Here is a 16,266-nt window from a genome sequence, read left to right as displayed (position 1 = left end):
TTTATGTCTGTTCTCTTCTATCTTCTGTGTTCAGCCTGTATAGAGCTTAGTCCGTCCTTGACTCCTAAGGAAGTTCATTCTAGTTCCTTCTGTTTCTTTTTCCAGCCTAGACAGTAACTTTCTCTCCATTTCTCCCCATTCCTGAGAGCTTTCATGTTTTCTCTTAAGCTCAGGAAGGATGGCTTCTGAGCCCAGGTCTGAATCTGAGTCTAAATCCCAGGTATAAGTTGTCACCATTCTAATTCAGACCTCTTCTTTCTGTTTTTTCTTTTCTTTTTTTGTAGGTGACCTCTGTGTTCTTCCTTTTGTTCTACCCTTTTTACTCCCTACTTGTAGCAGCACTCCTCCCACCCCTTTTTTTTTCATCCATTGTTTAACTCCCCAATAATTAGCTTGTGTCTGGTCACTACCTTCCTTTTTACCTTTTTATTCATAAGCACTATCACCCACAGGAATATCCAGATAGTGACCTTGACATTTCACACAATTTGGACAGCCCAGGAATCCTTGTTTATTCTCCCAAAGGCAGAGGAAGACTGGCTTGTTCAGGAAGGATAGCTTAAATACATAATTATTCTATCCTTTTTATTTTTTTCTGTTTCTTCCCAGGATCATCTCTAGCAACAGGTCACACATTGTCAAACTACCTCTCAGCAGGGTAAGTGACCATTCTCCCTCTAAATGCTTTAAATTTCTGGTGAGGGGCAGGGAGGGGCTGGAAGCCAGCTAACCATATTGGTCCTAGATCTGCCTACATTGCTCTGTCCATCAACTTAGTCTTTGGGCCTTAGCATATTTCCCTTGTGTGGGGTTAATGCAAGCCTGATTTGTTTCCCTATCCCCAACCCTTCCCTCCCTGATCTCGATTTCTGCTCTGTTTTCCTGATTCCACCCCCACCCTGGGCAGCAGCTGAAGTTCATGCACACCTCACACCAGTTCCTCCTGCTGAGCAGCCCTCCTGCCAAGGAGGCTCGGTTCCGGACCGCCAAGAAGCTCTATGGCAGCACCTTTGCCTTCCAGTGAGGAGGCTGGGGGCTGGGCAGTGGGGGTGGTGAGGGGGCGGGGATGAGCAAGAAGGATGCCCTTGAGATATGAGTTTGTGTTACATGTGTCCATCAACCAGTCAGCAGATACTTACTAAATGCTATTGTGGCAGGTGCTATAGAGGACAAAAAGGTACATATAATGTGGTCTTTATTCTCAAACGATTTATGATGTAGTTGAGGAAAAATGACATTTACATGTGAAAAGATGTGGCTGAAGAAATAGATTGGAGAGAACAGATCTGAAAGTTACTTTGATGGAAAAATCCACAATTTATGCCTAATTTTGAGAGGAGGGAAAGAGAAAGAAAGAGAGGTATTAAAGAGAACTTATAGGGAGTGGTAGTACCCTTTTCTTAAAATAGAACATGAAGTCAGAACTGGAAGCCATATTTGGGGTCAGTGATAAATTTGTTGATTTTCAGATGAATTTATTGAATTTGAAATGTCAGGATAATGGGCAAATAAAAATACTGAACCAGCAGTTGAGGATTTAGGATGGGAGTAGCTGAAGCACCAAAGAGAGGATGGGACTGGAAATAGAGATGTAGAGTTTAACCACACACACACATCTTGCATGCCTGTGACCGTATCCATGTGCATGTCCATCACTAGGTGTACCTGTCCATCTTCATGTCCTGTGTGGGTGAGAATGGGTGGGAATGGCAGTCTTGGGAGTGTTCCTGGGAACCTCATATCATAAGGAGACATGTATTCTACCCTGCCTTACAGTGGGTCCCACATTGAGAACTGGCATTCGATCCTGCGCAATGGGCTGGTCAATGCGTCCTACACCAAACTGCAGGTGAGGCTGTGCCCCTTTCTCCTTTATTTCTAACCGCTCCCTTCCCTACTCAGTTTTGTGGAAGGCTGCTCTAGAGTAAGCTGTTTTTGCCTCAGTGTCCTCAAGCCTAACCTGTCTTGTGGAGTTCCCTAGAGAGGAAGTTAGAACTGTATGAATAGAGAACGTGGCTGTTGTGTATTTGATCTCAGGCTGTGTTTTTTTGGTGGTTTGGGGAATGGGAATGTACCTGTAAGCAGGAATATGGAATTGCTGATTGTAGCCACTGTGATGAATTAATCTATTAGAGCTTTTCAATTTATGTGGCTATTCATTCAAGGAGTAGATATGGGAGACTTTTTTCTATGCCCTGAGAGACTCCAGGGAGTGTGTATTGGCCCTCCTTCTGGCTACCCATTCTGTAGTTCCTCTTTTTTGGAATCTGCATATGTACCAAGGCCTGGAGACAGGAAAATGAATGCTGAGGGACTGACTCAGTGATTCTACCATTTCCCACTCTCGAGTGTGTCAGTATGTAGCACTTCATAGGCAAGCAGGTTAACCTGCATCCACTTTTCAGCCAGTTGGCTTTCCGAGAATAGGTGCTTAGGGTTACTTGAATGAGAAGGTAGGAGGAGGGACAGAGGGCTGGATAAGCCTTGCTGCTGCCTAATAAATAGCCATGGGAGGGCCCAGGCTCATATTACTCATCCTGGTGTTTCCCTGCAAGCTGCATGGAGCAGCCTATGGCAAAGGCATCTACCTGAGCCCCATCTCCAGTATTTCCTTTGGATACTCAGGTAAGAAATACTCTGTGGCCACCTTGACTCTATTTACATTGCCTCCATTTGTGAATACATGATTTGTGCTGTCTGTTCCTCCCTCATTATGGATACTTGGTCTGTGTCAGCTCTCTCCCCGATCATGGATACATATTCTCTCTCTCTCTCTACATTTTCTTATTAGAAATTTAGATTCTTTACAAGGTGAGGCCAGTTATTGTTAAAAATGATGGTTTTATTCATAGCAGGGGCTTGGCCCTGGGAATGGGTGGAGGAATAACAGGGACATAACAAGGCTTTTTGTAGAACACATGTTTGGTGTTGGCAATTATAGATTGTGTTTGTGTATACTTGTACATGTAAGTTTACATGTGAAAACATCTGAAGGCTTGCGTCCTTTCCATTGGCTTATATTTCTAGAGACACTGTTCTTCTCTCTCTCAACCGTCTTTTAAAATTTAAACTGTCTATAATCTTACACTATTATGTTAGTCACATTGAATGCAAGATAAAGCATTTTATTCTAAAGATGAGGTCCAGATTCTAATCAGGAGATCAGTCAAGCTCAGAAAAGGAAATCTGATTTAGAGTTCTCTCAGTCTTCCTGGCTTATGTCTTAGTTCCTTTTCAGTCTGCTTTTGTGCTTGTTTGATGTAGTCTCTGTACAAGGTATAGTCACCATGTAGTTGCATGTTCACCACATGAAGGGGATTGTGCTAGATTCTTAATAGATTATTACTTGATATCCTGTAGTAATTTGTAACTGTTACAAAGATCAGAAAATGTAGTGCCATCAGGAGGCTGAGGCAGGAGAATTGCTTGAACCCGGGAGGCGGAGGTTGCAGTGAGCTGAGATTGCACCACTGCACACCAGCCTGGTTGACAGAGGGAGACCCCGTCTCAAAAAAAAAAAAGAAAAAAGTGCCAGAATCAGAGGCCTAAAAATATCTCTAACAACAGAATAAACCAAACAAAATAGAAAAAAGGAGATAATACAGGTAAGAACTAACACCTGTGAAATAAAAATAGGTACAATAGATAGTACCAAAAAAGTCCAAAGATGATTTCAAAGAACTAACAGAACAGATAAACCCTGGTTAGATTAAGAGAAAAAGGACACAATTAAATAATATAATAACCAAAAAAAGCAGTACAACTATAGATAAGCAGAATTTAAAAAGGTAATAAGGCGGGGCACGGTGGCTCACACCTGTAATCCCAGTACTTTGGGAGGCTGATGTGGGCAGATCACTTGAGGTCAGGAGTTCAAGACCAGCCTGGCCAACATGGTGAAATCCTGTCTCTACTAAAAATAGAAAAATTAGCCAGGCATGGTGGCATGCGCCTACTCGAGAGGCTGAGGCAGGAGAATCGCTTGAACCCAGGAGGCAGAGGCTGCAGTCAGCCAAGATCAAACCAGTGCACTCCAGCCTAGACAACAAAGCAAGACTCTGCCTAAAAGAAAATAAAAAGTAATAAGAGAGTTATCTACACTATGCTAATAATTTTAAAACTTTGATAAAATGGATAAATTCCTAGAAAAAGATAACAAATCTGACAAGAAATAGCCTGTATAATCATAATACTATAAAAGAAATAGAAATTGTGTAAAAATTTCCACACACAAAATAAACCTCACCAAGCCCAGATAGTTTTACAAATTAATCTTAAACTTTCAAGGAACAAATTGTTTTAGTTTTATCCAAAGTCTTCCAGAGAATAGAAAAAATGGAATTACAAATCATAAAAGATTGATAAATTTGACTATATTAAAATTAAAAACTTCTGGCTGGGCACAGTGGCTCACACCTGTAATCCCAACACTTTGGGAGGCTGACGTGGGATGATTGCTTGAGCTCAGGAGTTCAAGACCAGCCTGGGCAACATGGCAATACCCCATCTCTGCAAAAAAATAAAAATAACCAGGTCTGGTGGCGCATGCCTGTTAAGTCCTAGCTAGTCAGGAGGCTGAGGCAGGAAGATCACTGAGCCCAGGAGGTTGAAGCTGCAGTGAGCCATGATCATGTCACTGCACTCCAGCTTGGGCAGTAGAGCGAGACCCTGTCTCAAAAAAGAAAACAAATTTAAAACTTATATTCTTCAGAAGACACCCTAAAGAAAGTGAAGAGACAGGCTACAAACCAACAGAAGACATTTGCAGCACATATAACCACAAAAGATTAGTAATAAAAGTGTATTTTTTGGCTGGGCACAGTGGCTCACGCCTGTAATCCCAGCACTTTGGGAGGCCAAGGCAGGGAGATCACCTGAGGTTGGGAGTTTGAGACCAGCCTGACCAACAGGGAGAAGCCCCATCTCTACTAAAAATACAAAAAAAATTAGCCAGGCGTGGTGGCACATGCCTGTAATCCTAGATACTTAGGAGGCTGAGGCAGGAGAATCGTTTGAATCTGGGAGGCGGAGGTTGCAGTGAGGTGAGATTGCGCCATTGCACTCCAGCCTGGGTAACAGAGCAAGACTCCATCTCAAAATACATAAATAAATAAATAAATATGTTCAATAAGAAGAGGGAAGTCCCAGAAGACAGAGTGAGACTGTGATGCCTTTTGTATATTGTTCAAAAGCAAACAAAATTAAACATTGTTTAGGCATATATATGTGTATTATGTGTGTGTGTGTGAAAACTAAAGGAAAAAGAAAAAACAAAAGAATAATAACTCAAACTGCAGGATAGTGATTACCTCCAAAGGGAGGCATATAGTTAGATGTAAGTCACTGGTAATGTTTTAGGTTTAGAATTTAGTTCTTTGATTGGGTCTCTGGGTATTCATTGTCTTATTAAAAAATAATAATGAGGCTGGGCATGGTGGCTCACGCCTGTAATCCCAGCACTTTGGGAGGCCAAAGCAGGTGGATCACGAGGTTGGGAGTTCGAGACCAGCCTGACCAACATGGTGAAACCCTGTCTCTACTAAAAATAGAAAAATTAGCTGGACGTGGTGGCAAACATCTGTAGTCCCAGCTACTCGGGAGGCTGAGGCAGAAGAATCGCTTGAACCTGGGAGGTGGAGGTTGCAGTGAGCTGAGATCGTGCCACTGCACTCTAGCCTGGGCAACAGAGTGAGACTCCGTCTTAAAAAAACAAAACAAAACAATAATGTGTTATGAAACAAAGATTATGATTAATCCACACAGGGCAAGTGACCAACACATATTTATTGAATATATGAGTGAATCTTACTCTGTGTGCCTGGCATCCAAAGTGGGGTTAGGGTTGGAATAGTCTTTTTGATTTGTCTGGATTCTTCACTTTTTATCTTTGTCTCAGCCTAAGCATCCCTCTGATTAAGTTCTTTTGTTTTTCCGAGTAGTGAGATTCTCATGGTTCTTGGTGCCCACTGAGATTCTTCTTTTCTGTTTTCTCCCTATGCCCTCCCTTTCTTTCTCTTTTCTCCCCCTGGCCTTTGTTTACTACCAAGTGCCTAAATACCTTTAGTTACCAGATGAAGCCAGAAATCTCTGTTGACCTCTCGACTTTCTTCATCACTTAACCGGTTACATAAAGATATCATAGACACCTTTCATCTCCCTCTCTCAAAGGGTAATTGATTATAGATACAAAATGCAATTGAATTTTACTATTGGAGTTAGAGATCATCTAATTTAATCCCTTATTACTTTACAGATAAGAAAGCTGATATACAGAAAAGTTAAATGATTTTCTTATGGTCACACAGCTATGAGTAGCAGAGATAGGGCTGCAATCCAGGTCTCCTAATTTCTAGGCCATTGTTGTTATCACTATATGATACGGTTTGGCTGTGTCTCCACCCAGATCTCATCTTGAATTCCCATGTGTTGTGGAAGGGACCCAGCGGGAGGTAACTGAATCATGGGGGCAGGTTTTTATTTGGTTTTGTTTTGTTTTGTTTTGTTTTTTGAGACAGAGTCTCACTCTATCGCCCAGGCTGGAGTGCAGTGGTGCGGTCTCGGCTCACTGCAAGCTCTACCTCCCGGGTTCACGCCATTCTCCTGCCTCAGCCTCCTGAGTAGCTGGGACTACAGGCGCCCACCACCACGCCCAGCTGATTTTTTTGTATTTTTAGTAGAAATGGGGTTTCACCATGTTAGCCAGGATGGTCTCGATCTCCTGACCTCGTGATCCGCCTGCCTTGGCCTTCCAAAGTGCTGGGATTATAGGTGTGAGCCACTGCGCCTGGCCCATGGGGGCAGGTTTTTCCAGTGCTGTTCTTGTCATAGTGAATAAGTCTCATGAGATCTGATAGTTCTATAAGGGGGAGTTTCGCTGCAAAGCTCTCTCTTTGGCTGCCACCATCCATTTAAGATGTGACTTGCTCCTCCTTGCCTTCCACCATGATTGTGAGGCCTCCCCAGCCATGTGGAACTGTAAGTCCATTAAACCCTTTTTCCTGTATAAATTACCAAGTCTTGGGTATGTCTTTATCAGTACTGTGAAAATGGACTAATACACTATATTAGACTGACAGAGTAGGCCTTGCTTGAATGACGGGTCTCTGAGGGCCCTATAGATATGTGAGTATGTATAATGGGATGTTGGGGGAAATGTGTGCAAATGTTCCACTTACTGTAGTTACTCCAGCATTTGACCAACTGTCGTGTATGTTTTCTTCTACGCTATTCTGCTCTGGTTTTCTGTTTTTTCTTTCTCACACTATCTTTAGCCTAATGGCATTGGGTGCCCTCTGAAAGTGAGAGTTGGTGTAAATAGTGTTCATATATCTAGTAGAGGTTCCAGTGACTTGGCTATAAAGTTCAGGTTGAAATAGGGGACAGTGAAAAAGGAGGTGATATACTCCATCTGTTTGTTTAGTCTTGTTTAGGGACTTCTGATAAGTGCATACTCTGGACACAAAACATCTAGGGATTATTCTAGCCACCATGATCTCAGGTTCTGGGCTCAGGAAATGGACAATCATTGGATCAGTGTGGAAAGGATAGTGTACAACAGGATTGAGTTGGGACAAGATTTGGGTTATATCATAAGGGCCATCTCAGACCTGCCAGAGAAATCAGATTGTTCTTTATTATCTTCTTATGTGCCTCCTCTGGAGTATAACCTGAGTGGGAATTTTACTTTTTGTCACTGACATACCCAATTTGAGAGAAGGTCATGATGTTTGGGTGGAGAGCTGAACCTAGTTAAGGCTAATGGGGAAGGTGAAAACAGGGGTTATGAGTACCTGTCCTGTAAAAGGAAGAAATGGGCAATTCAAGCCTTGAGGCTCTTGGTGTCCTGAGTTTTGTTCAGGCCCTACCTAAATCTGTCATGAGACTTGAGTGTAAATGCATGATGAATTGACAGCCTGAGCAGTGAAGAATGTCAGTTCAACAGCTATCAGTCTATTTCTACACCATGGTTATGAGAAAACCAAGAACTGATCAGAGTGGAGTTAATAATAATAGAAAGTTCCAGGGTAGAGTGGTGAGAGTGCTTATGACCTATAATGATAGCATCATCTCCATCTTCATCTCTCTCCCTGGTGGACACACACAGGCACGTGTGTCCACACATGGGTACACATTTTTATCCTTAACTGTGGTAAGATTGGGCCTATGATAAAGCTGAGTACAGAGACTTAACGTCCTATCCTCAAACCGAAAAGAGTGAGGAGTGGGAGCACACAAGCACATTTTCATATCTAAATAAGAAAAGTCCAAGTTGAGTCTATAAATGTTATAAACGGGTAAGGAAGGTAGAGAGTTTATGGATTTAGATAATGTGGAAACTAGAAGGAATGGGCACTTCTTTCTCAAGCCTGGGAAGACTGTTTGAAGTAGGATTCTTCAAGGTAGTTGCCATTGTGATTTCCTGTACAAAATTATTCATCACTTAACTGCTGATGCTTTTCTCTTGAATGACTGGTCAGATTTTTAATGTAACTTTGAGACTAGAGCAAATCTGACTTGTTCTGCTTGCTTCCTTTCCATTCATTTTACTCATCCAGGCACTTGACACCAAGGTATTGATGTCCCACTCTCCTGGGCCCCTCATTCCTGGCTGATTTCATGTGCTGCTCCCCTATCTTAGAACCCTGCAGTGGTTCCCTAATGTTCTGAGGATAGACTTTAGTTGCCTTAACATGGCCTGCAAAGCCGGCTTGATCTGATCCTAGCTTGCCTCTTCCACATCATTTCTCGCCACTTCTCTGCAATTCACTATTCTCTATGCAACTAACACACACTACCTTATCTTTCCTTCAAGCCTTCTGTATCCTATTACTTCTGCCCAGACACTTCCCTGCTGTTTGTTTAATTAACTCTTCCTAATCCTGCAGTTCTCAGTCTAGCTGTGACCACATGACTTCTTTAAACTCTTAGGCTAGGCTAGTTGCCCTCCTCTAGGCTCACACCATGCTCTATAATCTGCATCACAACCCCTTACCATACTGTGTTGTTAATTACTTGTTCTTGCTTGTAATTTCCAGCAGACTAAATTCTGTGGGGGGAAATAATCTTGTTTGTTTTATTCTCTGCTGTTTTGATGAGCATCTAGCTCAGTGCTGGGACATAGTAGGCACTTTCGTAAATTTTTGATAAATGAAGTGGGTGTATTGTTCTGTGACAGGAATGGGAAAAGGACAGCACAGGATGCCCTCCAAGGATGAGCTGGTCCAGAGATACAACAGGATGAATACCATCCCCCAGGTATTGGAACTATTCTAATGAGGCAGGACCTTTCCCTGGGGCTAATTTAGGCTCCAGAGCTGGACAGGGAAACAGTGGGGTGAGAATGGGTTGGGGAGTGATTTGAGATCATTTAAAGGAATCAGGTATGTTCTAAAGTGAACACACGTCTGGAGTCATATGTAGCTGAAGTCATGAGTATAAAAGCAGAGGCTGAGTTTAGATGAAAATGTAAGGATGGAAGCTGTGACCCTATCCAGACTGATTATGGGAAAGCAGAATTTTCTGGGGTGGGTGGTGTTGCTGGGAGCCCAGGATATCTCTGATCCCCACTCCCAATCATCAGCTAACCAGCCTCTCTAGGGAAAGCTGTACCCATCTACCTGGCTCTGGTCTCCTTTGCCTCCTTCTCTTCCAGACCCGATCCATTCAGTCAAGGTTCCTGCAGAGTCGGAATCTAAACTGTATAGCACTTTGTGAAGGTAGGTAGCTTGCCCATGTCCTGTTTTTCTGGGTCTCTAACCTTTGTTTCTGATGTAATTTTGGCACATGATCTGGCCAAGAGTGATGTTGAAGTGGCATGGCTTCCTTCTCCTGCCTGGACTCCGTGCCTTAAGCATTGTATCTATGATTTCTGGCCCTCTTTCTCCCAGTGATTACATCTAAGGACCTCCAGAAGCATGGGAACATCTGGGTGTGCCCTGTGTCCGACCATGTCTGCACAAGGTTCTTCTTTGTGTAAGTCTCGGAGGGACTCTGGGGATTACTCGAGGAGTGAGGTTGGGGGTGTGATGGTGTGTGGCTACTGGGAAAAGTCTATTTCTGTTATCTGAGACATGTCCTTGGCTACCTGAGTGGAGCTGTCACTGGGACTTTACCATTGGAGGATGGGAATGGGTATAGATTGTTGGGATCTATCTAGAGGAAACCAGATAAGCTGAATATCTTCCACTATGAAGCAGTGAGAAAGGGCTTTGACTTCTGGGATGGGATGGCCATACCTTGAAATACAGTTCCACTGATTGATGTTATTCTGGTATTGTTCTCCCTCTTATGCTCACACTTGCCCTATCTTTGGCAGATATGAGGATGGTCAGGTGGGCGATGCCAACATTAATACTCAGGACCCCAAGATACAGAAGGAAATCATGCGTGTGATCGGAACTCAGGTTTACACAAACTGAGGGGGCCCCAGCCCTCGTACCACCCCTGTTACCCCAGGATCCATCTGCCCTCATAAAAGTGTTCAGGTACAGCAGCTGAGGCTGCCCTGAGGAATCAAGGGGCCATTACCAAGGGGCAGGAAAAGGATATGTAAGAGGTGGCCTTCATGGTAGAGCTTGACCCAAGAACTACTCCACATTCGGATGGCCCAGACTGACTCCATCCCCTGACTTTCCCTTTGACTTCACCCTGTTTGTAAATAAAACAATAAAATGGAAGGTGCTGTGGACTGGATATGATCACTGTGGTTTGACTAGCCTTGGAGAAGCACCTGCCCCAAGCCCTCACAAGGGGCAGGGGGTGGGGAGACTGGAATATCCTGCGGGTTGGGACTGTTTATGTTGCATGGTATCAAAGTTGTGTCCATTTATTGTAGTATACTACAGATGTGTCAGCTTTTTAATCAGTGGATTAAAGGGAAACTTATCAGTTATGCAGATGAAACAAACCAAGAATATAGAATACCACTAATGACTATTAGTCAACATTTAAAAGGGCCATTGAGGCCAGAGCAGCTAAGATTTACTGCCTTTAGGGCCTATTGCTTTCTGCACAAACCTGCCCAGTCTCCCTTGCTCTATATCTCAGGAACTGGGCCCCTACTCTCTTTCTCCTCCAACCTGTTTCTTCAGGGTAAGTGAGGTTAGGGGAGAACTGGTGGGAGCAGGAAGTGGGGTTTGTCTCTAAGTTGAAATCTATAAAGACATCCTAAGGGAATGCAGCTTCACTTAATGAAACAACCCAATTTCACCAAGTTTAGCAAGGTGGTAAAGGAAGGCAGCTCTTTCTAGGAAGCCTAATTGTTTGTAGTGAATTTTTTCTTCTCCCTGTTGAAATTCCCATTTCAGCCTTTTGCTGGCCTTTCAGGCTGTGCTTCATGTGCCCCAGATCCTTAGTTATAAGCATAGCTGTGTCAGTTGGACATTTCAAAATATTTTGTGAAAAAAAAATTTTTTTTTGAGACAGGGTCTTACTCTGTTGCCTTGACCTTCCAAGCTCAGGTGATCCTCCCACCTCAGCCTCCCAAGTAGCTGGGACCACAGGCAGGTGCCACCACACATGGATAATTTCCATACTTTTTGGAGAGATGGCGTTTTACTATCTTGCCCAGGCTGGTCTCCAACTCCTGGGCTCAAGCCATCCGCCTGTGTCAGCCTCTCAAAGTGCTGGGATTACATACTTTATGAAATATTAATGAAGAAAAACAGGAATATAAGCACAGAGAATACAAAAAGCATTAAATAAGCCTGGCATTTCAAGGATAGGGTTTTTTTAATCTGTTATAGCTTGATTTACAAAGCACACTCTAGGCTACCTGTTGTCTTTCATTACCTTCACCGTACTTTAGAGGTACCTTCTTGCCTGCGTACCTTACCCTGGTTTTCAGTTCCTGACCTGCTTTAACATGCAAGTACCATTCTTAAGGTCCATCCCTCTAGAAGCTGTTTCTTAAACTTTGCTCATTCTTGATCAACACTAATACATTCTAATTTACAAGTCTCCTAAGCCCTCTTCTCCCATTCTGGTTTCAGGTCTAGGAAATAACCTCTTCACCAAGTAAATGACCTCATCACTGAGCCCACTCTGACTGAAATACCTGCCTCCTGAGAGGACTTTGTGCCTATCTCTGTAGTATTAGAGATAGCTGACCTTTTCTTTAGTTTTTACTAAGAAGGTGCTGACATTATGCTAAGCACTTTAATAATTTGCTAACACTTTGGATTACTTACTGTGTGCTTGGTATTAAAAATTTTTTTTCTTTTCTTTTTTCTTTTTTTTGAGATGGAGCTTCACTCTTTTTGCCCAGGCTAGAGTGCAGTGGTGTGATCTCGGCTCACTACAACCTCTGCCTCCTGAGTTCAAGTGATTCTCCTGCCTCAGCCTCCCGAGTAGCCAGATTATAGACATGCACCACTACATCCAGCTAATTTTTTGTATTTTTAGTAGAGATGGGGTTTCACCATGTTGGTCAGGCAGGTCTCGAACTCCTGACCTCAGATGATCCACCCACCTTGGCCTCCCAAAGTAGTGGGATTACAGGTGTGAGCCACTGCGCCCAGCCAGTAGTATAAGTTTTCTACATATATTTACTCGTAATTCTCAGAACAAGCCTATGAAGTAGGCGTGATTATTCCTATTTTGTAGATGAGAAAGCAGAGGCACAGAGCATAAGTAACATATTCCACAGCTAGTGACAGGCAGCCTGACTCCAGATTGCTGTTCTGGTTCTATGCTGAAAAGTGTTCAAACTTTACAAATATTTTTTCATTTAATCCTGACAACAAAGCTGGAAGATAGGTTTTCTTCAGAGATCTTAAATAATGTATCTAAGGTCCCACAGCTGGTTATTGGCAATGTTAAGTTTTGCTTTTTGGTTTTTTTTGAGACTTGGTCTCGTCACCCAGGCTGGAGTGCAGTGGCGTGATCATAGCTCATGTAACTTTCAACTCCTGAGTATAAGTGATCCTCTTGCCTCAGCCTCCCAAGTAGCTATTACTACAGGCATATGCCACCATGCCTGGCTAATTAAAAAAAGTGTTTTGTAGAAATGGGATCTTGCTATGTTGCCCAGACTGGTCTTGAATCGCTAGCCTCAAGCAGTCTTCTCAAAGTGCTAGGATTACAGGCATGAGCTACTGTGCGCAGCCAGTGCTGTTTTTAACTAGATCTGACCAACTCCAGAACCTGAGTTCTTTTAACCACTGTGTTATCCTAGATGGTCTCCAACTGTTCTCACTGATGTTCCAGCAACTGAACTTTGGTGTGTGGCTACTCAAATGGTATAACAACATTTCTGTTCAATTTCAAAGATTGTTAATAGATTTTTCTCAGTCGTAAGCATTTCTTATAGTTTCTCTGTATCACTGACATCCAATATAGCAGTACTAGCAAATGATGGAATGAGAAGGAACAAATGGTGTATATTACCAGAAAAACTCAAATAGCTGAGCTAGCCTTATGGGTGTCACTTTAAAAAAAAAATCATCTGTATAATAATCTTTTTATGCCAATAAAATTGTAATAAAGTTAAATACATCATTTCATAGTGCCACAGAAAAGCAATAGGACTTTTTGGATCTAAGAAGTTTAGAAGCCACAAATGATAATATCTTAACATATATGAGGTAAAACAAATATAATTAAAACCCCACAAACACAAGAATGCCTTCATTGTAGGGAAACTTGGGTGGGACCCTGAGTTTCTGGAGAGGAATCCTCCCACAGCCTGGAGGGGGAATTGAGGTAAAGTTGGCCCTTTTCTCTGCCCAGGCCTGGTTCTTCTGGAGGTGGGGAAGCTGGAGCCTGTGAAACCCAGGTGTGAGCAACAAGGCATCCTCCACAGGGCCAAGCCTATTACAAATACCATACATACAGGTTGACAGCGGCCTCCTACTTTTCATGTAGTCCTGGGCTCAAGCAGTCTCACTTCATAGACCTGGACATGCTTGGTTAGGACTAGGGTCAGGAAAAGAACTATTTTCTTCATTAGTTCCGGGTACAGAGTAGATGGCTATTTTTATTTTATTTTTTATTTTTGTGGGTACATAGTAGGTATATATATTTATGGGTTACTTGAGTTATTTTGATACAGGCATGGAATGAACAATAATCACATCAGGGTAAATGGGGTATCCATCACCTCAAACATTTATCTGATTTTTAGGTTGAGAAATTACAAACCCCTGGAGTTTAACCTTCCGTTTCCCTCCTCCTGGTAATTTTCCATCAGGCAGGGTGTGACCATGACTCAGTTTGTGGTGAGAATGTGGCCATCCATTGGGGAGGAGCCTGCTCGATTCTGCCTTTCATTCTGGCTGGTGGGGAGAGGGGAGAAGAGTCTGGTGCTGAGTCATTACTGGGTTTCTTACCAGCTTCTCACAGGATGGATTCTGAGATGGAGGTCTGAGGGATGCCGCAGCTTCTGGGACTAATTCAGGAGTGGTGTAGAGGAAGCTCTATGGATCGTGTAATTCCTCTTAGAGCCCTCCTACCCCAGGAGAAGTGGGAATAAGGTAGGCTGCAGCTCATTTGAAGATTCACTGGCTCCTTTGGAGCACAAGACTTGCCACAAATGCATCAGACCTCTCCTCCTCTCACAGTGAGCCAGAGATGCCACTCTTTAAGTTAAAAATTATTTTGCTTAGGAGAAGACCCAAAGTCTCCTCAGTCCTAGCTGTCCTTCCTGGGATAGGTGGGTCAGATTAGCTGGCAGCCAATGAGCAAGGGCAGACACAGGTGGAGAGTGGAAGTGTGTCAGGGAAAAAGCAGACTGGTGGAACTGAAGCCAGAGGGCTCCTTGGGAGGGAGTCACTTGATCAGGGCTTCACTGATGCCTTCTTGTTCTTCCACATCTTGACTGATGCCCTATCTCATCCCCATATGCCATGTGTCAGGATGCTCCAGTCTCTGCCTCTCCTTGGGATGGAAAGTGCCAAAGTATATCCAGGCAGATTACTTTGGGGGCATAGGGTCTGTTTATAGTGCCACTTGCATCTTTGGGGACCTGAGCTCTGGCTACACTTACAGGGAAAAAAAGAGCACAGGGCCTCCAAGGGAGTTGCTTGGTGGATAGGATTAGATCACTCTAATGGGGCTTTGTCCAGTGAGCCCAGCATTTCTGGGCTGGAGAAAGATTGCTGGAGGTCACATTGGTTGACAGGGTCACCTTGGCTAAGATTCTACTTCCATCAGAGTGACCAAGGACTCCTTAAGCTTCTCCCTTCCGTTCTAAGCACTGATGAGGTTGCAGGAGCCTGGGGAAACCTAGATACACAGTTGCATTCAGAGAACACTCAGTATTTGTTTAACTGTCCCTCCCCACGGCCGTCTCCCACACCATGGCCTTCCCATACCTATCTCTATTCTAACCAATTTTCCATGCCTAGCTTGAATGTCTCCTCCATGAAGCATGCCCTTTCCACACAGACAGCCTGTTCTCTTTATCCCTAACTCCAAAGTCTAACTTTATCTTCCAGGATTTGTCTGGGGAAACTGATACGCCACCCTCACAGGCCTGAAGAAATTGTAGGAGTTTGAAGGAAGACCTAGAAAAAAAGTTCAGGCTGGGGGCAGTGGCTCATGCTTGTAATCCCAGCACTTTGGGAGGCCGAGGCAGGTGGATCACCTGAGGACAGGAGTTCAAGACCAGTCTGACCAACATGGCGAAACCCCGTCTGTACCAAAAATACAAAAATTAGCTGGGCATGGTGGCGGGTGCATGTAATCCCAGCTACTTAGGAGGCTGAGGCAAGAGAATCGCTTGAACCCGGGAGGCGGAAGTTGCAGTGAGCTGAGATCACGCCATTGCACTCCAGCCTGGGCGACAGAGCAAGACTCTGTCTCAAAAAAACAAAAAAGTTCACCTGGGCTCGGTGCAGTGACCCACACCTGTAATCCCAGAACTTTGGGAGGCTGAGGCAAGCAGATCACTTGAGCCTAGGAGTTTGAGACCAGTCTGAGCAACAGTGAGACCCCATCTCTACATACTATTTATTTAGAGATGGAGTCTCCCTCTTGTCGCCCTGCCTGGAGTGCAATGGTACAATCTCAGCTCACTGCAACCTCCGCTTTCTGGGTTCAAGCGATTCTCCTGCCTTAGCCTCCTGAGTAGCTGGGATTACAGGCAGCCACCACCACGCCTGGCTAATTGTTTCTATTTCTAGTAGAGACAGGGTTTCGCCATGTTGTCCAGGCTAGTCTCGAACTCCTGACCTCAGTTGATCCGCCCTCTTCAGCCTCCCAAAGTGCTGGGATTACAGGTGTGGGCCACCAAGCCTGGCCCTGGCTAATTTTTAAATTTCACATAGA

At 43.8% G+C, this 16,266-nt stretch overlaps 1 protein-coding gene across 12 annotated transcripts in view; it reads left to right on the top strand.

The window, feature by feature from the left end:
- The window catches only part of PARP6 (poly(ADP-ribose) polymerase family member 6), a 31,998-nt gene extending 21,306 nt beyond the window's left edge, over positions 1 to 10,692 (top strand). For 6 of the 12 annotated variants that reach the window (XM_031002276.3, XM_031002272.3, XM_031002271.3 and 3 more), the window contains exons 17-24: positions 610 to 658; positions 911 to 1,020; positions 1,777 to 1,849; positions 2,556 to 2,625; positions 9,176 to 9,255; positions 9,653 to 9,716; positions 9,888 to 9,972; positions 10,316 to 10,692. In XM_031002276.3, coding sequence (XP_030858136.1) covers positions 610 to 658; positions 911 to 1,020; positions 1,777 to 1,849; positions 2,556 to 2,625; positions 9,176 to 9,255; positions 9,653 to 9,716; positions 9,888 to 9,972; positions 10,316 to 10,418 — 634 coding nt within the window. In that variant the 3' untranslated portion in view covers positions 10,419 to 10,692. Of the gene's footprint in view, positions 1 to 609; positions 659 to 907; positions 1,021 to 1,776; positions 1,850 to 2,555; positions 2,626 to 9,175; positions 9,256 to 9,652; positions 9,718 to 9,887; positions 9,973 to 10,315 lie in introns of those variants that run through there. The other 6 variants (XM_031002274.3, XM_031002270.3, XM_031002269.3 and 3 more) reach the window with 3 other exon arrangements.
- Positions 10,693 to 16,266: the final 5,574 nt, after the last annotated feature.

Source organism: Gorilla gorilla, chromosome 16, assembly GCF_029281585.2.
Source record: "Gorilla gorilla gorilla isolate KB3781 chromosome 16, NHGRI_mGorGor1-v2.1_pri, whole genome shotgun sequence".
Classification (NCBI taxonomy): Eukaryota; Metazoa; Chordata; class Mammalia; order Primates; family Hominidae; genus Gorilla; species Gorilla gorilla.
This window is presented reverse-complemented; position numbering and strand designations above follow the sequence as displayed.